Genomic DNA, 24,084 nt, shown 5'->3' on the forward strand with positions numbered 1-24,084 from the left:
GTGGGTCCTGCCTCAGAGATCAGCCAGAAGGGTCAGCTCCTCCCCCACTAAGGGGCTGCAGACAGTGCAGGGGACAGCCTAGGGGACAGCAGATGGCTTCCCAGATGGCAGAGAGCACAACCCAGCTGATGGAGAGGGTTGCATGAGGGACAGTGATGAGGAGGGGGAGTAGCGAGAGCCTAATCAAGGCATCTGATTGGTTAAGCAGTTAAATCTTATGCAAAGAACAATAGAGAGCTTCAGCAGGTACTGGAGGTGGGGGGTCACGTGAGGACATTCATGGTGAAGATGGGACCCAAGGGGACAACCTGGAGGCAGAAAACAGCCGAGAGAGAGAGAGAGAGAGAGAGAGAGAGAGAGAGAGAGAGAGAGAGAGAGAGAGAGAGATGTGTTGCCTCAGGGAAATTCATGCCACTTTGTCTTTCTCCTGGTGTCCACTCTGTTCCTGCTGCATCTTCCTCACTCAGCACAAGTCCCCTTCCAGTCAGCAGTCACTCCCCCGGGGTCTTCACCCAGCTTCTGCGTTTGCTCCCTCATTATTTTGAGCTGAAGTAGCAAGCTCAGTTCTGAGGCCGCACAATCAGCCAGCTCCTCCCCAACTAAGTTCGCAGGACTGCCTGTTCTCTGGTCCAGATGATGGCAGCCTGGTGAGGTAGGCAGAAGAGGGCTGGGACAGACACACAGACTGGGCTGATGTTTACTAAGTCCCTGGTTGGTTCTGCTGATTTCCTGTGCAGGGAATGCTGAAGTAATTGCCCAGCGGCCAGTCACCTACTTTCTCAGTGGCATGTGTAGCTTCTGGAACTTTCTTGTTCAGTAATCCAGAGCGTTCTCAGCCCACATCATCCAGGACCCTCTCCTAGTATGTGGGAGGTAAAGGCTTGTGTAGTATCCCTGGGACCAGCCCTGCGTTTCCTCATCTGAGGGTCAACACGGGACTCAGACATTCCGGGTTCAGTGGTATGCTGCAGGAGTCAGGCTGGTCATTGCGTGGCAGGGTGGGGGTGCATGGCGCATTCCACTCTGCAGAGGAGATGGTGAGGTTAATTGAGTTCCACAAGGGCTGTTAAAGATAACAGTAGGGTCAGAGGCTGTCCTTGCAGGCCACCCTAAGGCTGACTGAAGCCAGAGTGCTGCATCCTTGTAGGATTATGCCTGTGAATGACCAGAACAGGACTGAAGGGGCAATGGACCACTGTGGGTGCCAAGATCTCCCTAAGCCCAGATGGAGCTATTGGCCATCCGTGCATAGTGGTCACAGTACAAAGTCTCATCTCCTGGGCTCAAGCATTTCTGGACTGGGTATGAGATCAAGTCAAAGGGTCCTAGGAGACTACTTTTTTTTTTTTTTTTCCAGAGCTGAGGACCGAACTCAGGGCCTTGCGCTTGCTAGGCAAGCGCTCTACCACTGAGCCAAATCCACAACCCCCCTAGGAGACTACTTTAATCTAAGCCCTCTCATGCTCACATAACACACACACACACACACACACACACACACACACACACACACACACACACACACACAGGCTATCTGCAGTCTCTCCATGTCCCTGAAAATCAGTACACATTCTATTGCCTGGCTTTGCTCTGTTTCAGACTTTCTTCCCCTCCTCAGCTCTGTAAAGAATTCAGGGGGAATAATTTGCATTCTTGCCTAGCCATATGGTTGGGTGGAGGTTGGGGTGGATGGGATGAGGAGTTTGGGATTTGCCACCTCTCTGTGGAGACACCTTAGAGTTAAACCCCTTCCTTGGAACGTAACTTCGATAAACCCTTACTTTTCTTGATAAAAGACTTTGAACAGATCCTGCCTGGAGGTGAGGGGGTGTTGGGGAGCACTTCTTCAGTATCTACCGGTGTTCTCTCTCCTGCCTTTTAAATTCTGAGTTAAGTACTTTTTAAATCAGCTCCGCCAGAAGAAGAAAATTTCCTTTTTGAAATTTTGCCATTTACGATTTACCTTAGCGAAGCCCAGTGTTAATCAGTAACTGGACCCAGTTGAAGGATTCCGTCCTCATTGGCATGCAAGTTCACCACTCAAGTTTTTTTTATTACAAATACTGAGAAGTAAGGTGCCTTGTTAGCACAGTAGATAGCCTACCAGACTCATAAAAACACTGAGAAGAATTATGGGTTTTGATTTTAAAAAAATCTTAAGAAGATTTCAGGAAAACCTTTTTCTCTTTTCTCCCTGCAAGCCACCAAGGCTCTCCCTGTGTTTTACCCATGGTGCAAGAGCTGTACTGAATGAGGTGTTGGGTCCTGGAGGTGTCCCTGCAGTTTGGACACCAGCCACCAGACTCTTCCCATGGCTGTGCTGGGCAATGATCCTGCCTCGTTCTTCCCAGGGCTCCCTCATGCCTCTGAGCATTGGCCTGCTTTTGCTTTTACCTTCTGGGAGCAGAAGTTTTGTCCGTGAGAATAGTCACACAGAATTTGCTTAGTCTTTTTCAGACAGGGTCTTATGCTGTAGCTCAGAAGAGTCCTGAACTCACTATGTAGCCCAGGCTAGCTTCCCATGTTGATCTTCTTACCACAGCCTTCTAAGTGCTGAGATCACAAATATGAGCGGCCATGGCCAGCTACACTGTATCAGTCAACTACAACTACACTGTATCAGTCAGTTACAGCTAGATTGTATCAATGAGTATTCAGAATCTTAGTGTTTATTTCACAGCACTTTGAAAATGATTGTCTGCCAGGGAGGGAAAGGTGGGAGGGTGGCCACTACTCAGCCCTTTAGCAGGCAGCTGCATCAGCATGCTGGGTTCTGAGTGTTTAATGGAGAAGATAGAGTAAACCTGTGCTGGCACTACCTGCTGTGTGACTGTATCCTTATGCTGCCACATCCTGGTGGCTAAGAGAAGTCGTAGCCCATAAGTTCTTGGCATGGGATAGCACCTGCCCGTAAGACAATGATGCAGCCGTCTGTGCTTGTGAGATGCCATCCAAGGTCAGCAAATCATTTACCCATCTGTTTTGGGACATCTCTTCCACTAAGGAGCTCTGCAGAGGATTGTGTTGTGTGCTCACAACTCTGCTCTCACAGGTACCTGCTGCATTAATGTTGGAGGGTGTGTCCATTCTCTAGCTTGGGGCACATGGTTAGCTGAGAGAGTTCAGCTAGAGAGAGGTGAACCCAGACATTCCATCTGCCTGCCCTGTCCTCCTGTCCCCCTTTCCCTCCCAAGGACTTGTGGTGGCGGGGATATATTCTTTGCTCAGTGCGTGCCCAGCTGACTGGGCATTAGAAGCACAGCAGTTCCAGAAGCTGTGCAGTGGCCTCTGAAGCCCCCCTTCCCCCAGGCATGTTTACCATTAACTAGGAGGGGTCTATCTCAGACAGAGAAGAGCTCCACACTGACCTTAGTGTTTAGATGGGAAATCAGGCTTTCTTGAAAGAAAGGCAAAAAGGCTGCTCAAGGCTGTGTGGCCTCCCATATTCTCCGTGGCTAGTCTAGAAGTGCCCCTGGGTGAGCACACATCCTAAGTGGGAAGCCAAGCCCAGAGAGTCCATCTCAGCCTTGGCAGTCCTGACCCTCACTGTTTCCAGCTATTGCTAGAAGTTTTCCTATAGGTTCCACTTGCCACATTTCTGTCTGGTGTGGATTTTCAGCTTTGATGAACAAACCCACAGAATCTAAATTCAGGGGAATACATTTACTGACCTTGTATGTTTGGGGGCACTCTGCCTGTTCCATGGTGTAACCACGGATCATTTCCTCTGCAGCAGCTGGACCAGTGTGATGGTGGTGGTGGTGGTGGTGATGATGATGATGGTGGTGGTGATGATGGTGATGTTGGTGGGAAAAACACCTAGAACTTGTCATGGATGCTTGTCAGGCACTGGGTTTGATAGGTATTTTTTGCTTAATCCTCATAGTGCACAATAAAATACACACTGTGGTTACCCAGCCTCATTTTTGGGGGGAGTAAAATGTGTCCCCGAGAAGAAAACTTAGACACAATGGCTGGCATCTGGGAAGTGGCCACACCAGGCTTTGAACTCTGCTCTTAGACTTCGGTGGGATCAAACTATCCCTCCCTTACTTGGATATTTGAGGTTTTTAATTAGTAGTTTTAATATTAAGCAAACATTTTACTATATGTTAAAATTATGATATATTTTATACAGTATATAAATATAAAACACAATGTAACATAACACTAAACACCAATTATTTAATCGTTAATTATGAATAATTATTTAATTAGCAACCAATTAATAGCTTGAAAATGAAGGTTCTTGTTCAGTTCTGTAGCCCAAGGAAGGCACAGCTATGTAGTTGCCTACCTGGTTGCCTGAACTTGGAGCATAAATGGCCACTGGCAGGACTTGGGAGTGCCCCGATTCCCCCATAGTTTTTGCTCATAGGTGAAGTGGGGATTTTCATTGATACCTGTTACGATTTGGATACGTCACCGTATTTCGTGCATTGTAAAATCAATGCCCAACGCAGCAATGTTAAGAGGTGAGCTTTGCCATACTCACAGATCAGTGCCCAGACCAACTGTCATCAGAGAGGCCTAAACCAGCAACTGATGGGAGCAGACACAGGGACCACAGCCAACCCTGCCAGACACTGGGCAGAGCCAGGGGAACCCTGCAGAAGTGGGGGAAGGAAGACGGTAGGAGCCAGAGGGGTCGAGGACACCATGAGAACTGGACCCACAGAACAAACTACACAGGGCTCACAGGTGCTCACAGAGACTGAAGCCACAAACACAGACTCCACCCGGGTCTGAGCTAGATCCTCTACGTCTATCTAAAAGAGAGGAGATGTGAGAGAGGGGGAGGAGGGGGAGGAGGGGCTGGGAGGAATGGAAGGAGGGGAAACTGTGGTCAGGATGTAATTATGAGAGAAGAATAAAAGTTAAAACAATGAATGGGAAGGGAGTGCCCAGTCCTACATATTGTATGGACAATACCTATCTCCCGGCTTTAGATGGTGGAATGCAAGGGTAGAGACTGGGGCCAGAGAACCCAGAATCCTGCTGGGCAACACCCAGACAGATTTTGTGAGTTTCACATAAAAATCTCTCAGCTTCCATGTAGTGTGCATTCAGTGAGAACTTCCCCAACCGACTTCCAGGCTTGCACACCTCCAATAATTTCTAACAATTCAGGTTTGAATAAAGCAAATGCGTGGACGGCTTACTGGGGTTGCAGGGTGAAACTGCAGCAGAAACTCAAGGTAGGAGCCCAGAGGCAGGAACTGAAGCGGAGATTGTGGAGGAGTGCTTCCAACTGGCTTGTTCCCCAGGGCTTGCTCAGCCTACTTTCTTACAGGATACAGGACGGCCTACTGGGGGACAATGTACCGCCCACAGTGGGCTGCACTCTCCCATAGCAATAATTAATTAAGAAAATGCCCTACAGCCCAATCTGATGGAGACAACTATCCACTTAGAGTTTCCTCCTCCCAGGTGACTCTAGGTTGTGTCAAGATGACAAAAACTAACCAGGGCAACAAAGTTAACCTTAGACATCCGATCCTTTTGAGTCTACAATCCAAGTGCTGTTCCTACAGGGTTGTACTGCTGTGAGTAGACACCATGACCAAAGCAACTCTTATAAGGATAACATTTAATTGGGACTGGCTTACAGGTTCAGAGGTTCAGTCCACTATCATCAAGGCAGGAGCGTGACAGCATCCAGGCAGGCATGGTGCAGGAGGAGCTGAGAGTTCTACATCTTCATCTGAAGGCTGCTAGCTTCAGGCAGCTAGGATAAGGGTATTGAAGCCCACACCCACGGTGATACACCCACCCCAGCAGGTCTACAACTTTTAATAGTGCCGCTCCCTGGACCAAGCATATACAAATCATCACACTGGGTGTGTCACTCCACCAACCAAGCCACACACCTTCCCATATCATTCTAGCCCAATTCCTAGTCAAGTATTCCTTCATCCGTGAATATTTGAGGCTGTCTCCCTGAAGGGCATCTTTTTTTTTTTTTGAAGGATTCTACAACTACACTCTGAATAATACACCCTTAATTAACATCATCAATATTTGATCAATGTTTACATTGCTCATCTCATGAGTTATAAAAAAAACATTATGATCCCGGAAGAATGCACAGGTTGCGATCCCTGTGGTTGATGTGTTCTGAGTTCTTTAAAGCAGTAGCCTTTGGTTGTCGGTTGCTAAGTCAGACCCTGGGAACTAACTTCCTGTGGGTTCACATTTAGTGCCTCAGACCTGTTGGGGGAGTGGGGGTTGTGCTGAAGCATTCACTTTAATAAGCCCTCTGGAGAGTGCTAATGCCCATCAGGCTGAGAACCTCTCATCCATGTCCCCAACCCTTGCTTTTTCCTTGTGGTTGTTTCTTAGAGAAACCCAGTTTAGCATTGCTGGCGCCTGAACATTGCCAGTTCCTTGAAGCAGAGTCCTTTCTTCTGGTATCCAAACCAAAAGGGCTGACTTGGGAGGATGAGGCCTGGAGGACCAGGCAGGGTTGTCTCACTAAAGAAGCAGGATACTCTCCTGTGCAGAGGAACCAATCAGGCAAAGTGCTCTGGGATCCTTGGATAGATGTGGTGTGGTTAGACACAGAAGAGGCCCTAGATGGAGGGTGGTGGGCTTTGAAGTGTGAGAGCTATCAGTAGACAGGGCTCTCTCTCATTGGACTACACATTAGGAAGCCCCTGACAGGATTGCTGAAGCAGAGGGACCTCAGCTCTGACTAGGGTATTTTAACTGACTGCAAGGTGGGTGTGGCTTGCACTGTCAGGACCAAGCAGGATCAAGGCCAAGAGGGTCTGGAGCAAGACTGTGGTAGTAACTTTGCAGAACATGAACTAAGAAACGAGAGGTGTAAGAAACAGAAGTGATGGATCTTGGGATGGAGGGGTGGAGGGAGGAGGGAGGGAAGAAAAGGGAGGGAGGGAGGGAGGGGAGGGAGGGAGGGAGGAAGGAAGGAGAGGAATGAGATGAGAGGAGAGGACCTTCTTGTCTGACAACAATGATGATTCCTCTGGTAAAAAGAGTGTCTGAGGAGAGAGGCATATCTGGCTGATTTGAGAGTTGATTCTACATTTTAGTGGCAACCTGGCAGGTGCATTCCAAATACACTGACTGAGAGGTTGGAGCCTCAGTTGGGAAGGACCTCATTGTTGCCCCAAGTCTGTGGATAATAGTCACCAGATCCGCTCCTGGGCACACATAAATATCCATCTATCCATCTGTTTTAGTGTCGTTTCCCGTTGCCGTGATGAAACACCCTGACAAAGGCATCTTAATGGAGAAAGACTTTATTCCAGTTCAGAGTTTGAGGATGCCAGGAATCATGGCAGCAGGAGCTTGAAACATCTGGTCACATTGTATTCGCTCAAGAAGCAGAGAGCAGCGGTGATGAATGCTGGTTACTCAGCTCCATTTCTCCACTGACTCATCCCAGGGTCACAACCAGGGGGTAGTGCTACCCTCAGAGGAGCTGGTCTTCCCACCTCCATTAGGGCAATCAAGATCACTGCCTTCAGGCATGTCCAGGTGATTCTAGATTCCATGAAGATGGCCATTAACCCTAGCCATCACACACACACACACACACACACACACACACACACACATCTATCTGCTCTTCTATCTGTCTATTCACCAGTCCATTCAACTATTCAGCTATCCAACATTTGTAACCCTGTGACATGTCAGGTGCAAGGACAATCAGACAGGAAGCAAGACCTGACCTCAGCCAGTGGAACAGAGTCCATGGCAGGGGCTGGGGGGGGGGGTGGGAAGCTGGTGGACAGAACTATCTTGAGACCATGCATGGAGATTCTCTAAATGCAGGGTGCTGGTGGCTGGATGATGTATGGTTGCTGAGTCTGATTTATGTAAGCTTTGGTCTAGAAAGCATTTCCTCACCTCTCCCAGAAGTTGCCTGCACATGGCGAGGCACAAGTTGAAGGCCTAGGAACACACATTTCAACCTGGACAATGGAGAAAGTGCGCTACCCAGCCGAGGATCTCTGGGAACTCACTGACTGGGGAGACCTCACTGTTCTCGGTCTTATCTCTTGGACTGTCCGGGAAGCAGGGAGGGTTGCTAGAAGAGGCAGACCATTGTCACAGCCCCCATTTGGCCCATACTGGATACTTGGGTTTCAACCATGGAGTGCTCATTTCCATAATTATCCAGAGGGCAGTTATTTTATATTAAGGGTTCTCTGTAGCGAGAGGGTCTCCCCACTCATGCTAATAAAATTTCCATTTACTCTGGACATCAACCATGCTAATTAAAAAAAATCCATCAATTATTTACTGAGATGGAACTTCAGCCTGGTATAATGCATTAGTTCAGCTAGCCATGAAGCTTGTTCCAGGGCAATAAAAAAGGGTTTTTTTTTTATCCTCCTTCCCAAAAGACATTTCCCAGTAACCTACACATGACCTTGAGCAGATCAGTTTTCCAAGATGTTACTGCAGAGATGGTGTTAAGGAGAGGAGGAACAGGCTTCTTCACATAGGCTTTGATTTAAGCTAATACCTGTCATCCCAGGAAAGAAGAAATGGAATATGTATGTGTATATGTATACAAGTATGTATACGTTGTATGTTTATGATGTATATGTATATGATGTACACATAGATGTGTATATGTATGGTGTGTGTTTATGATGTATATGTAGGTGTGTGTTGTATGTTTATGGTGTATATGTATATGATGTACACATAGATGTGTATATGTATGGTGTATATTTATGATATATATGTAGGTGCATATATGTATGTTGTATGTTGATGTATATGTAGATATGTATGTGTGTGTTGTATGTTATATGTTTATGATGTATATGTAGGTGTGTATGTGTGTGTTGTATGTTGATGATGTATATGTAGATATGTATGTGTGTGTTGTATGTTATATGTTTATGATGTATATGTAGGTGTGTATGTGTGTGTTGTATGTTGATGATGTATATGTATATGATGCGTATGTGCATGTGTATGTTTATTGCATTTTTAAAGTTGTGAACCTTTGGAAAGGACCGTTTATTTAATAGAAACATAAATCCACAAGTCAGCAAAGAGAGCTCTCAGGGAGGAAAGCCTGTGATGAGACCACCTGTCACATCTCGTAGGAGTCTGGAGCTCCACAGTGTAAGGCTAGCACAGTGGCTCCATCTTCATCATCAAAAGCATTGCGTTTGGGGTGCGAGATCGATTTCTGTGTACCTTGCACTGCAGGGGGGGTTGGCCTTCTGCCATTTGCTGACTAATGTCCCCAATGGAGACAAAGGACAGCAAGCAAGTTTATGAATTACGACTCCCTTCACAAGACTTGATTTATTTATTTTCATCCTAAGAGTGCGGCTCTGATGAAAGCCATTAGAGGGAGCAAATAAAAGCGACCTGTTTTATGTGCCTCGCTTTGTAGCTGGGACCAGAGGAAGCCCATATTTTAATCCCTAGCCATTACAGCAAACCATGAGGGTCAAACTAAGTAGCTGCTCCAGCCCCCCACCCCCACCCCCCGTGCCAGGCTCAGGTTCCAAGGAGTCCTGTAGCCGGAGACTCACTGGTTCAGCGTACTTCTATCTGCTCATTGCTTACTTTGCTGCATAAACACTTTGATTTCCAACACCCTTCTGTGCTGCAAAAGTCATTTTAAGTGAACCAACAAACATGATCCTGAACCAGATTTAATATTCACTAAAGTATTTTTTTTTAAAGATAGTCTATATGCCTAGTTGTATAAGACCAGGGTGATACTAACTTATCTGAAACATGGGCTGACACTACAGCCCAGTGGGAGAGAGCACTTTTGGCATTTGTGGGGCTCTAGGTTCAATTCTTAGTATCACACAAAGAAAGTTACCTACAATTATTAATGTAGGAAACTAAACAGTTAAATTCCCATTCACGAGAAAGCACCAGGGTCACTTCCTCTCAGCCTCTCCAGGGTTTTTCAGTTGGTTTGTATCTTTGAAATGGTCCCCGTCTTTCTAACTCCTGGGGCTTTAAACTATCTAGTTCCTCTGTTGTTCCTACCAAAGCTACCGGAGACAGTGGAACCTGTGAGAGGTGAGACCTACTTCAGGGAAGTTAGATCAGGTGGAGCCTTTGAAGGAGACATTGAGAGCTTTTCCCTCCCCTGCACCACTGTGTCTGTGTGTGTGTGTGTGCATGCACATGTGTGTGTGTATGTGTATGTGGTGTATGCATATATGTGGTGTGTGTATGTGGTGTGTGATATATGTGTGGTATATGTATGTATTATGTGTGTGTTATGTGTACATGTGTGTGTATATGTGTGGTGTGTGGTGTGTGCATGTATGGTATGTGCATGTATGGTGTGTGTATGTATGTGTGTGTGGTGTGTGTATGTGCGGTGTGTGCGTATACTATGTGGGTGTGGAGTGTGTGTGGTGTGTGTATGTGTGTGTACTATGTATGTGTGATGTGTGTGTGTGGTGTCTGCATGTGTGTATGTGTATGTGGTGTGTGTGGTGTGTGTGTGGTGTGTATGTGGTGTGTAGTATGTATGTGGTATGTGTATGTGTGTGGTATGTGTATGTGTGTGTGGTGTGTGCAAATATGTATGTGTGTGTGTATGGTGTGTGCATGTATGTATATGTGGTGTGTGTCTATCTGTTTGTTTGTCTGTCTGTATTTCCTGGCGTAGAGATGAGTGGACTTCCTCCACCACACATCCTCACCATGACTATGCCCACCACAGACCCAAAGCAATCCTCTGAGATGTAAGTCAAACATAAACCATTCTGACTTCTCAGCTGATAATCTCAGGTATTCTGTCATGGCCACAGAAAGCCAATCCACCCACGGTGTTATGGGACAAGCCTTGGACAGTTACAAGCGGGAACACGGGCATGTAATTCTCCAGATTCCTAGGTTTTTCAGCTCTGGCCCTGGCCATCTTCCTAGTAAAGCATTTCCCTTTAATCTATATTTCAGCGGTCTCCCTCCCTGTTTCTACAGCTGAGCTAAGTTTCCTTTTCCTCCAAGACCATTACTAAGAATCTTCCCACAGGTTGAGCTTTTGGTGTCACGATTGTTGTCTGAGTTCGTGTCCTACGGAGCTGTCACTGGACAGCAGCATGAACTGGTGACACCTGGCATTTCCTTTTGCAGATGACCTTGGTCTAAGCAAAAGCCAGAGACAAACTCGTGTTCCCTATACCCGTAGCCTCTCCTAGACCAGTTCTCTTGCCTGTTATCTTCCATCTATCGGGAAAGATTTCAAGCTCCACTGTCCTTTTGTGTATGTTTAGTTACTGTGACTTGTGTACAACACAAAGGAACTCAGTCCTGGTTGGGACTGTGAGTGCAGCAGACTTAAGCTTCCCCCTGTACCCTCAGAAAGTCAGTCCTGGTTGGGACTGTCAGTGCAGCAGACTTAAGCTTCCCCCGGTACCCTCAGGGATTACAGTGGGGCTATTCCATTTCCCCCAAGAGGTTTAAAACTCAGTTTTGCACCTATCTATGAGAATGTCACCACTCCCTCCTCCCCGTCTATGCAGATCAGTTTGAAGTCTACACAGTGCGGCTGAGTTTAATTTCCGATGGAAGAAGTCCATGAAGTTCGGCTGCCTCTAGGCCTGGAAAGTGATCAGCAAGTCAAATGACTTGTTCAATACCGTGCCATATGTGTCGGGGGAGGGGAGGACAGGACCCACCTCCGCCATCCTTGATTTTTGCCCTCAGTGTATCCCGGTGTCCCCTGAGGTCCCAAAGCCCGTGCATGTTCAGCGCATGGCTCGATGCGTGCTGCTCTGCATGTCACAGGATAAACAAAGCTCGAGAAGGACCAAGTGACAAGATAATCAGGATCAGGCAGCAGCAGGCTGTGTGCAGCCCCTGTGCAGGCTGCTTGTCTGCTAATTGCCAACACCAGATTTTCTGGGCAATTAGATGTTTGGTATCTTCCAAGACCTTCTGTGCAAGTGTGGACACGGCCTCAGGCCTTGGAGGTAGCAGGTGGAGAGAGGGTGGCTCCTGGGTGGATGGCAACTTGCCCGAGGTTGCCCCGGGGGCTTCGTATAGGATGGAATCACGACCAGGGTAAGGGTTGCCTGGCTGGGCCCCAGTGTGGAGATACGAGTCCTCCTCTGGCTTTTATAAAAGAGGCTCCCCGTGCTCGGAAATAAGCAAAGCTGGGGGTATTCCACAGGATAGCTGAGGAGACAAGTTTACCTCATTCTCTTTTCAAGAGCAGCGGACATGGGCACTAATAGGAACAGGAATGGTCGTGTCCTCTGATAAACAAGATGTTTGGTTGTTAGATAAGGCCTTTAGGTAGTCCAAGCTGCCCTTAAACTCCCTAAATAACTGGGGATGACCTTGAATATCTGATTCTCCTATATACCTTCACAATGCTGGGATTATAGGCGTGGGCCACTCGGTTGTGCTGGGGGTCAAACCCAGGGCTTTGTGCATGCTAGGCAAGCATTTTGCTAACTGAGGTACATCACGAGCCCAAGATGAGCGCTTAATGAATATTTTTATTATGGTAGAGTATACGTTAACACAGAACTTCCCTTTGAAACAATTTTATGTTTGATGTACAGTTAATGAGCAGCATGGTTTTTGTTCCCAATGCTGAGCATGCCACAAGCTATTTGCAAAACTCTTATCGCCCAGCCAGGAACTCTGGGCTTCTGAAGCAATAGCTCCTGGACACATTTTACCTACTTTCTGTCTTTTTGGATTTGCTTGTTCAGCATAGTTCATGCTAGGGAAATTACATAGTATTTGCCCTTTCGTGTCTGTCTTATTTCCACTGTTTCCTGGCTCACTGGTGTTACAGCATGTGTAGGAATGCTGTCACCTTAGCACGTGGTTGCACTGTTCCAGATACTATCCCACCATGTTGGTGAACCACGGTCCTCCTTCCTCTGTGGCCGGGCACATGGGTGTGTTTCCAGCTTTGGTTATCGTGAATGCTGCTGGAGTGAGCGTTCACATACAAGCCTCTCTGTGAGCCCGTTTCCAAGTCTCTACTGGTTACGTTGCTGGATCACGTAGTCATCCTACATATGACATTTCGAGGAGCAGCCAAACCGTTTTCACAGCAGCTGGCCCATTTGCATCTCACCAGCAAGGCAGCAGCCTTCCAATTTCTGTACTTGTTTTTCTTTCCTTTTAAAAATTGTAGTCATCCTTGTGGGTGAAGTAGCATCTCATCGTAATTTCTGGTAGACCAGTTGGCTTTGAACTCAGCGATTCACATTCCCTTGCTTTCCAGGTGCTCAGATTAACAGTGTGCACCACCACACCCTGATGTCATTGTAGTTTTGAGCTGCATGTCTCTGATAGCTAATGAAGCTGACCATATTCTCCTAAACTCACAGAGCCTTCTGGGGAAGAGAAAGGCCACGAGCCCAGATAGGAAGTGACTTGCAGATGGGAAACTTCACATTCTCCCATTCTCTCATTCACGGTCTGTTTCGCTCCTCAGCCTGCTCGGGAGCCACTGGAATTATGCTGTTTGAATTCCCACCAAGTAGAAAAAAACAATTCTGCAAGAGGCTGGGATTAACAGAAAGCGATTTAGCAGATGGAGCTATTCCTCATGCTCCCCCAGAGAGGAGAGCCTTTCCCAGAGAGAGCCAACCCATCTTCCGCCCACATGGAATTAAGCTGTGTACTAAACTAGCAGGGTTTCCAGAGAACTGCCTGGCTCCTGGTACCGATGGGTGTGTAGCATCTGGCTGTTGTCTTCCTGATTGGTTGGCAGCTCTGTCAGCAAGTCTTTGCTTGGTTGCTTCGGGGCCCTGCCAGCCCTGGGCAGTGGGCACCAAGGCACTGCAGAGCTTTTGAGCATTGACCAGGAACAGCGTGTCTTGTCCTTGGGACCCCTGAGACTGCCGCAGAACAAATGTCTGTACTTAAATCATTGCAACAGGGCCAGGGCCAGGGGCAACAAGCCATCTATGCACTTTGCCATTGTCCTTCTGTTTGACCTTATCGAGATCAGTCCCAGAGCCAGGGCAACTAACCCAGCTACCTTTTGGCTGCTACTTTTTCCCTCCTGAATGTTGGAAACCTCCAGCATCCCTGACGATGTGAGCCCACTGCGCTCTGGAGGGGCTTGTGCTGTGGAAGGTGATAGGTCAGTCAGTCAGTCACTGGATGCTGTCCCTGGGAATTGCTCTCATGTTCCATATCCCACGGACAAGAATTGTTAGCCCTGAGGTAGAGTGTGTCCTCTCCACTTTTGCCACCTGAGGGCTGTAGATACTCTTCCAGAGTTCTCCATTGCAATCATCTCCTCTATGGGGAGACCTAAGTAATCTCTCTGTCATGAAGTTCCAGTGACATGATTCCCCTAAAGGTCAGACTGAGGAACCAATGTGGTTATTAAACACATGTAGCATGGGCGACCATGAAGCAGCCACCCTAGGAAATCTACACCCAGCATGGGATGATGGCTTCTCCATGGCCACACAAGAGGAGCTGCCCCCGTAATGATCCCCATCCTGTGTACTCTACTCCAGCATTTCCCCAGCCTCCAAGGCCACTGCAGTTAGGGCAGAGTCCTATGCAGAGGCTGGGAGGGAAGATTTGGAACCTCAGGTGAGGGTCTTGTGACCCCCCAATCCCTTGTTCTCTGAGGGACTGTCATCCTATTGGGGTGGGCTCTTGCAAGCTGCCACACTGCTCTGATGAAGATGATAAGAGGACCAGCGCATCCTCCTGCACATGACTCAGGTTGCACTGGTCCACTGTGGAATCTGCATTACAGGGCCTTCGGCCCAGAGCTGAGCCATTCTGGGAACAGAGCCGTGTCTCCTGCTTAAAGGAGGTAGAGGCGAGGGCGGTGGTGATAGACCTGGTGATCACTTAGAGATAAGGGGTAGGGACATCCAGTTCTAAAGGCCAAGAGCAAGGGGTTCTGGCCTGGGCAGGGGCATCCTGCCTTCCTGGCTGGGAACGGCCCTGTTCATCGTGGTAGCAGACTTTTTAGAACCCGTGTGTGTAGGGACAAAGTCACACTGGCCTCTTTTCTGCTCCCTGGGCTGGCCTTCTTCAGTTTTAAGAAGCTAAATTTTGTCTTTCCTTTTAGAAACGGCCCCCACATCTGCATATTCATCTCCAGCACGGAGTCTCGGGGACACTGGAATAACACCTCTGTCCCCTTCCCACATCTTGGTAAGAAATGTGTGTGTGCGTGTGCATGTGCACACCTAAAGCAGCCTGAAGTGACCTTCCTTCTGGGGGAGCATGCATGTGTGTGTGTGTGTGTGTGTGTGTGTGTGTGTGTGTGTGTGTGTGTGTCTGTGTGTCTGTGTGCATATGTTAGCTGCCTTTTCTAGGCAGCTTCTCACATCCCCCTGTTGTGTGCACATGGATGTTGTAGAAGCAAATGTACTCTACCAAGCCTGCTTCCTATCCTGGGCCTTGGGAAGTTTTCTGAGGTGTGCCTGATGTTTGCAGAGGCATCAGCCTGGAGAGTAGTGTGAGCAGACAGGAGGATCAGCTCTTGAGAGCCTCGAGTGGTGGCAGGGGTTCTGCAGAGAGGCCTGGGTACAGCAATAGTGGGGAGACCATGTCTGCACAAGGAGACATGGGCTTCTGCCCATGGCAGCATTTCATAGTTAGCCAGCATGCTCAGCAGATAAAGGGAAGCACCTATAGGGGGCACCCTTAGCATCTATAGGGGGCAGCCTCAGGCTATTGACCTGCACCCCAGTTAGGGCTGCTTTCATTTCTCTTTTGGGTGGGAGCTAGGGCTGGCCTGCCTGAGCAGGGCAGTCTGCCTGCAGCGAATGCCAAACTGCGCAGGGTGGGGGCTTCCTCCTGAAGGTGAGGCCTGGCCCTCACCCTCCCGTGCTTCCCCTTGCACTTGCAGAACGATGCTGACCCCGTCTCCGAGCAGCAGACCTTTCTCGTGGTGGTGGCCATCGACTTTGGGACCACGTCCAGTGGCTATGCCTACAGCTTTACCAAGGAGCCAGAATGTATCCATGTGATGCGGTGGGTATGGCAGGGGGAGGGCCACCAGGGGGGCTGGGCACCACACTTGTGCAGACTTGTGGGTAGGCTAGTCGCCTGTGTGCAGGAGAGCACCCTGGATTCAGTTCTGGACTCCTTGTGCTCCTTGCCAACGTCCAGACTACAAGCTCCCATCGGGTTAACTCTCACAGAGTTTGGGGAAGGGTTGTGCAGTACAATTGAATCCCAGCTAGAGTGACTCCAGGGCTTGACCTGGGTAAGAGAAGCCAGGAGACTCCCTGTATAGTATCTGATGGAGGTGACCCAAGGGCCACTTTCTGTGTGACCACGGGCAGTTATTGAACCTGCCACACCTCTGTTTCCTCACTCCAGAGATGGGGATACAGGCGGTGTCTGCCTCCTGTGTTCTTTGTGAATGGGATTTTCAGCATACACGAAAAAAAAAAATATGAGCAGGAAGGTGCCAGCTCTTCCCTGCGAGGAAAACACCCAGCCCCCGGAGAAAGCAGAGAAGGGCAGACCTCTGCCTCATGACCCTGAAGCCAAAATGCTCTAGGGCATCCTTAATGCACACAGCAGTCCGTCCAGCCCTCTCTTACACCACTGTCCTTGGGGTCCAGTGGGACAACGTCCCCAGGGATTCAGCAATTGATTGATCTCAGAGTAAGGCGTTAGTATTTGTCTAAAGTCATTGAAAAAGTGACTCGCAGCAAGTCCGGGGCACTTAGTCTGTGGGGTAACAAAATGACTCACAGCAAGTCGGGGGCACTTAGCCTGTGGGGTAACAAAATGACTCACAGCAAGTCGAGGGCACTTAGCCTGTGGGGTAACACGCACCCTGACTGGGAGTCTGGCCAGAGACGGTGCCATAGCTATCTTAGCAGAGGTCCCTCGGGAGGGAGGCACCGGTCTGCCCCGTGAGGGCCTTTTCATGCTGGATGTGGTGCTGCTCAGAACAGGTTGGAACTCAGCCTGGGCGGCAGCTACTCTGTCTTATACTGGGCCGGGCCTGTGTCTGGCACTAAGGCTGTTCCCAGGTCGCTTGGCAGGAAGGGGACAGTGTGGACTCCTGGCAGCCCTGGCTTCTGGAGGGAAGGAACCCCAAGAAGCAAAGAAAATGAACAGCCCGCCCTTCCCACCCCTTCTCCCTAGCGTTTCTTTTTCCTTCTGTCCGGGAGAAGGAAACATCTCTGGGGTTGAGCCGACCCCAGCCCTGCCTGTTGCATGTCTGTCTGTCCACCTGTTTCCTCCTCTGCCCCCACCTGTGTCTCCTCCTCTGTTTACAACTGGCCAGCCCAGGATGGTCCCCAGCTTGTCAGCGTGGCTGCCGCTGAGCTGTGGAAGCTGTCCGGGGCCCCTCCTTCAGTTACATACATGTGCTCTTTCTTCTGGATGCTCCCCACCTATAGCCCCCTCCTCCCCATCAGCACCATAGCCATTGACTGCCTTGGTCCTCTGGTCTTGTTTGGCTTTTTCCTCTCCCTCCCTAAGTCTCTCTCTCAGCTCTGCCCCAGGCTAGGCCTGACCTCTACACCTGCCTTTGTGCTGGACAGCAGCATCCCTGATCCCTTGTTAGATTTTCACCTGTTCCCTGTCATTCACAGATCTCTCCAGCCCTGTTCCACCGCTGTCCCAGCCCACCTCTCACTCTTCTCGTGCACACAGCACATCTCGAGTGCACAGGTTTAGCCTGACTAACGCCATCACTTAACCGCCTGGGCCAGCTCACCTAAAGCAGCCTGAAGTGACCTTCCTTCTTGAGATGTGATTGCTCTATCCTGAGTCCTCTCTCCTGGGTCCCACCAGCTGTTACTTCTGCCTCCCCTGGACCCTCAGGCCATGTCCCTGGGCTCCCTCTTTCCATTCGGTCAGGCACATCTCGGTGCATTTGTTCATACCTGTCTTATTTAGAAGAGGAATCTGGCTAGCTCTGTATTCGTGTCAGCTGCGAATGCTTGCAAATGTTGCAGTGAAAAACAACAACAATAACAACAACAACAACAACAAACAAACAAAACTAGCAGAACCAGTTCCTGAGCGTACCCTGGTGATCTCGATAACTCTGGCTCCGGCTAGCGTTAATTTATCTCAGCAGCTCCACGTTGCCCCATCTACTCTCTGACCCACTGTCCATGAGCCATTCCAACACAGCATCCTGTCAGGCTGCCCCGCCCTCACTCACAGCTCTCTTGCCTGGTTTCCACCACGCCAGGCATACGCTTCCCAATTCCGTGGCAGCCACCATACCCTCTCTTGAACTCAATTAAGTCACCACATGAAAGAACACATCACACAATACCCTCTGATCCAATCGATAAGATATAATTTTCCCATCTAGACAGCGCAAAATCCTGTACACACCCATCCCTTAAGAGTAGTCATAACAACCTGTATCTATGTGCAGAGAGAAATCTTAACATCCGCCGCCATGTTCTCTCAGCTGCCTCTTCTCTCCTGCCTCCTCACCCTCCCTAAAACTTTTCTCCCACCCATCCTTCCTTCTCCTCCAATGACAGGCCTTGTTCTATCCTGTACCTGCCTTCACCTGCACAATGACATCAACCTACATATGACCTCCCAGGTTCTGGCTTATTGGAAGCATAATCAGCACTGTGCCCATGTATCACCCGCATGGGGCACGCAGTAGCTGCCCAGTAAACGTGGAGTGAAAGGCAAGTGCAGAACTCATTTTGAGTTAGAACCTGGTTCTTGTCTCTTCTCCTTCTGACTGAGGTGCGTCTGCAGGTTAACCAGTTGATACAGAGACACGCTGCAGGGACTCAGCTCTACTGTGCCTACTAGAGCGGGGTCTTCAAAGACCCGTAACTTCTGCTTCTCCTTCTGGTGACAGGAGATGGGAAGGAGGTGACCCTGGTGTTTCCAACCAGAAGACCCCAACCACCATCTTGCTGACACCAGAGAGGAAGTTCCACAGCTTTGGATATGCTGCAAGGGACTTCTACCATGACCTGGATCCCAACGAGGCCAAGCAATGGCTATACCTGGAGAAGTTCAAGATGAAACTCCACACCACAGGGGTGAGTTGGCCTCTTTAGGAGGGCAAGGGACCTCAGTGTAGGGGGGTCTTCAACTCGAGTTCCCCCAGGTTTCCCCTACAGAGATTAATGACCACCGAACTAGGTCTTGGAGACCCTAGAAGACACAGCTCCTCACTTCCATTTGTGGACTCACAGTCCATCCTGCTGTGGAGGGTAGAGCAGGAGTTGTTGGGGGTGTTCAGTTGTGTGTTTTGTTTAGGAAACTGACAGGCCAGAAAGCATCCCAGCTGTGACGTGGGTGTAGGGTACTGCCCCCTTGCTGCCCAAGGGGTTGTTGGGAGATCAGGGGCCCCTCTATCCACTGAGACCAACTCGTGGCTGAAGACCCAAGTCGGGGAGGTGTGGGTCAGGGCTGAGGCTATTAACTGATCGGTTTGGAAGTAAAACCAGTGTAAAAATATCTTTTATTTGCCAGATGTAACTGTTGTCTCAGAGGCTTACTGCTGAATAAGCTCACCCCTTCTAGCTCTTTCTGAACTGGATGGTTTATTTCAGCCTGTTCTGGCCCAAGTGCTTCTCCAAGCATTCTCTTGGCTTTTGACTGAATTGCTCACCTGCAACCTGTTCTCTCTCTCTCTCTCTCTCTCTCTCTCTCTCTCTCTCTCTCTCTCTCTCCCCTCCCTCCCCCCATTCCTCCCTCCTTCCCCCATCCAATCTCCATCCCATTCATTTTCTCCCTCTCCCTCTCTCTGCACTGCTCTCTCAGGTTGCCTCTCTTTCTTGCCTGTTCTTGTGAGAGTTGGGCATATTCTATCTCTGACTATTCTGTCAAATCTATCTCTGATTCATTACTTCGTCTGCCCCTCAATTAGATGTCACTTTCAAACATGGTTGCTTCTACAAACTAACCTTACCTTCATTATTTTGGATTAAAGCTGTGTACTAAGGGCATGTATTCCAGCCACAGGGATTAAAGTTGTGTCATTCCGGCCAGATCACACAGACCTAGAAAGTCTTTGGATGTGATCCCTTGTCAGAGCAGCCATGTTGCTGGATTAAAATTCCTCTGCAAACCAGAAGTAATAGACAGACCACCCTCTGTGTGTGTGGTGCAAGAGGCTAAGTATGTGTGGTAGTCATTAGAGGGCTGAATACCAGACCAATGGCCTCTCCTAAAGCCCTGAGCAAGCCGGTTTTCTGTGAGTTGCCCAGGTCAAACAGGCATCCCCACCCCAAATCTTCACGGGGAAGGTAGAAACTAGACGAAGACCTCAGACTCTGGCCACATGCCTTGGGTTTCAATCCCACCCCTGATTCCTCTAAGACACTTAGTCCAAGTCATATGATCTTGCTGGACCTCACTGTGCTTCCTTTAAAAAACTTGTTTATTTGCATAATTTCTGTTGATTCTTCGTGAATTTCACATCATGAACCCCAAATCCCACTCGTTTCCCAGCCCCTCCACAGCTGCTTTCCACCCTTGTAACCTCCTCCCCCACCTCCCCCCAAACCCCATCTCACGTGGAAGCTTTGGCACGCCACAGTGTGTCGAAGAGTATATACTCGTTTTTCTCAAACAACTTTACTTACAAATGTTCATTACAATGAGTCATTGGTCTGGTTTGAGGCCTCTGGCTTCTGCTACACTATCAATCCTGGGTCCTCATGGGGACTCCTCTTGGACATCCTGTTGCTGTCCCGTGTCATGGAGATCCTGCAGCTTTGGGTCTGTAGGACCGGCCCCTTCACATGCTCCAGCAGCTCAAAGATTGGTAGATGATGGGGTGAGCCAACTCAAAGGCCTGGATCTGGGCCTGGCTGGTGGCTGAGCTGGTCAGCCCGCCAGCTCCCCCATGCCAACACTGCCAGGACCAGCTCCTCTTCATCACCGCCCAAGCAAAGGATCGATCTCGAGCCAACATTCCTGTGCCCACACCACCAGGACCAGCTTACACTCCTTTCTGAAATGGAGACAGTTACAACATTGTGTCCACGGGGGGGGGGGGCATAAGGATCAAAGTGCTGTAAATACATGATGTTCGAAGAGGAAGCAAAGTTCTAGTGGAATGGTAGCTTCCGTTAGCATTTGAGGAGACAGCACAGAGCTCGCAAGAAAACCGCCTCCGCTGACACCCGGCCCTCCGGGGCTCCAGGCCTACAGGAGGTGGCCTTTCTCCTGGCTGAGAAGGACTCACGCACTCTTCCCGATGGGACCCAGTGCTGGATGTCGGGACTGGGACAATGGAGGCACAGGTCGAACTGTAGCTTCTCCGGACTCCGCTGCCTGGCTGAGCAGAAGAGTCTAGAAGCTGGGCCCCTTGCTGGGCATCGGGAGAATGGGGTGCTGGCTGGGGGCGGTGAGCATGAGCAGACGGTTTAGGATATTCCACGCGGACCCATTAGCAACTTGTGGCCCTGCCTCCAAACAGAGGCAAAGCCTGGCTATCAAGCCTACATCAGCCTGATTAATTCGTTCCTGAGACTAATAAGTGGGTTAGTCCAGGGGCTTCCTTCCACACCCACCCATCCTCTCCCCTCCCCCAGGAGACCCTCTCATCATTTTTTTGATGACCTCTTTCCACCCACCATCTGGCCTCTCTGCGCGGTATCCTCTCTCAGAGGACCATCCATGTACAGCAGCTGGCTTTGGCCTCTGGCAGGGCCAGAGAGGCAGCGATGCCTGCCTGGCTTTCAGCAGATTAGACAGAACCGGCCTTAAAATAGGAGCTCTTCTATTTTAGTGACTCGGCTGGCAGCTCGCCGCGGAAGGAGAGGCTGCTGCACGTTAGCATCCCGCTTGGCAGCGAAGTGGCATGATTTAAGCTGCTGTCACAGAGCTCCCAAGGGTGACCTATGTCTGGAAGTTGCATGTAAACTGCACCGGGCTTGGCACCTGCCATCCACTCCCAGGACTCGCCATTGGCCAGAGGCTCCCGTTCCTGAGGGTCCTAGAAAGGGAGAGAAGGGAGGGAAGGAAGGAGGACACAGTGAAGGTGGGGCCTGGAGAGAACCCCCAGAGCTTTAATACAGTAAGGAGGCTTTACTGCCTGGTTCATTGGGGATAGGGAAGTACATTTTCTCTGTCTCTCTAAACATAGGGAAGCAGGGTTCCACTGGTCTCCAAACAGCCGCTCGCAAACCAAAGGCACGGTTGGTTCTCCTTAACCACGGTCACACCTTTCTCCCTCCAGGACCTCACCATGGACACAGACCTGACAGCGGCAAATGGCAAGAAAGTCAAAGCCCTCGAGATCTTCACTTACGCCCTACAGTACTTCAAAGAGCAGGCACTGAAGGTGAGCCTTAGGGACGGTGGCAGCCAGCCTTGGGTTAGGCCATCTGCGGATTGCTGCACCTGCCAGTGAGGCGGTGGTGTAGCCTGCACCAAGAGCATGTGGGCTCTGAGGTTAGAACAGTCGAGTGTGTTCTTTTGTTGCTTTTGTTTTTAAAGATTTCTTTTAAAAAGGATTTCTCATTTATTTTATTTATGAGTACACTGTAGCCGTCTTCGGACACACCAGAAGAGGGCATCGGATCCCATTACAGATGGTCGTGAGCCACCATGTGGTTGCTGAGATTTGAACTCAGGACCCCTGGGAGAGCAGTCAGTGTTCTTAACCTCTGACCCATCTTTCCAGTCCCCGAGTGTGTTGTTAGGCAGCGCTGGTGGAAAGGTGAAATGGTTCGGCATTTTGGAACGGATTTGGCAGTTCCTAAAAGATACAAACGCAGAGACATGACCCAGCAATCCCACTCCTAGGGGAGTGAGAACACATACACATAAGACGATTTACATTGGAAATTCAGACCAGTGTTATTTATAATGACCAAACAGTGGAAACCACTCAAATGCCCATCGACTGATTGATAACCGAATGCTATTCAGCCGCAAAATGAAATACGAATGCACATCACAGTCAGATAACCATTGAGAACATCATATGAAATAAAAGAAATAATACACAAAAGCCACGTCATAAAATTAATCCCCTTTGTATGAAATGCTCATAACAAGCGAACCCACAGAATCAGCAGGTAGGTAATTTCCAGGGATCTGGGGATATGGGACCGACAACAGCCCCTTCCCTTATAGGGTGTGAGTGAGAGAATTGAGTGGAGCCAGGGGATGCCCTGCCTCCACACTGCTATGTGTGGGAGGAAGGCACAGACTCCTCTAGAGTTCCTGGTAAAAGACCGACTGCTCAGCAGAGCCACAGGAGGTGTGTCCCAGGGACCAGCAGTGTCTCCTCACCTCCCGTTCTTATTCTTCTTGGCATTAGGAGCTGAGTGATCAGGCAGGGTCGGACTTTGAGAACTCTGATGTCAGATGGGTCATCACAGTGCCTGCCATCTGGAAGCAGCCAGCCAAGCAGTTCATGAGAGAAGCCGCCTACCAGGTGAGGGACATTGGGATGGGTGGGGGGCAGAGGAAGCAGAGCTGAGACTCCCACAGTGGCCACTGTGACTGCGCTCAGATATCTCCCAGCATCCACCTGCTTCCTAAGGATTGTGGGAAGAGACATGGGTAAAGGGTCTTGTGTCTCAGCTTCCTGAGTCAGCCTAACAGAGGAATTGCTTTCTCTCCCTCTTTCTCCTCCTCCTCTCTGTCCCTCTCCCTCTCTCCCCTCCTTCTCTCTCTTCCTTTCCTCTCCCTCCCTCTCCCCCTCTCTCTTCCTCTCTCTTCTCCTCTCCCTTCCTTTCTCTCCCTCTCCCTTTCTCCCCTCTCTTCCCTCTCTCCCTCTCCCCTCCCTCTCTCTCCCTCTCCCACACCCTCTCTTCTCTTCCTTCTCTCCCTTTTCCTTCCCCATCTCCCCCCAACTCCCATCATCTTCTCCTCCCCTCTCTCTCCCCACTCCTTTCTTTCTCCTCACCCCCCTCTGGGTTTCATGTGTCTGGGTCACATGGTTCCACTGTAATTTTTGGAGGTTGGATTTCAAGCTGGGGTTCAGAGACATTTCCTGTAGATGAAGGACTATTGAAAAGCTTCAGGAAAAGCCTTGGAAACAAGAATATTTATATAAGAAGGGAATAGAAGCAAGGATGTTGGCCGGGAGGCTGAAAGTGGCCTCCTGCCGCTGGGAACTGAATCACCCTCTGCTTGCTTGCCTGTCAGAGCCATGCAGAAGCCTGTGGGCTCTCAGAGAAGGGTGAGGGCTAA

General features: G+C 49.5%; 1 protein-coding gene across 1 annotated transcript in view; it reads left to right on the plus strand.

Annotated features, from left to right (window-relative positions):
* Hspa12a (heat shock protein family A (Hsp70) member 12A) overlaps positions 1 to 24,084 on the plus strand; it is a 69,876-nt gene that overhangs the window by 21,299 nt on the left and 24,493 nt on the right. Inside the window, exons 3-7 of the mRNA XM_032895033.1 lie at positions 15,038 to 15,123; positions 15,824 to 15,948; positions 18,779 to 18,965; positions 22,118 to 22,222; positions 23,207 to 23,323. Of these exons, the coding sequence (XP_032750924.1) occupies positions 15,038 to 15,123; positions 15,824 to 15,948; positions 18,779 to 18,965; positions 22,118 to 22,222; positions 23,207 to 23,323 (620 nt within the window). The remainder of the gene's footprint in view (positions 1 to 15,037; positions 15,124 to 15,823; positions 15,949 to 18,778; positions 18,966 to 22,117; positions 22,223 to 23,206; positions 23,324 to 24,084) is intronic.

Source organism: Rattus rattus, chromosome 2 (genome assembly GCF_011064425.1).
Source record: "Rattus rattus isolate New Zealand chromosome 2, Rrattus_CSIRO_v1, whole genome shotgun sequence".
NCBI classification, from domain to species: domain Eukaryota; kingdom Metazoa; phylum Chordata; class Mammalia; order Rodentia; family Muridae; genus Rattus; species Rattus rattus.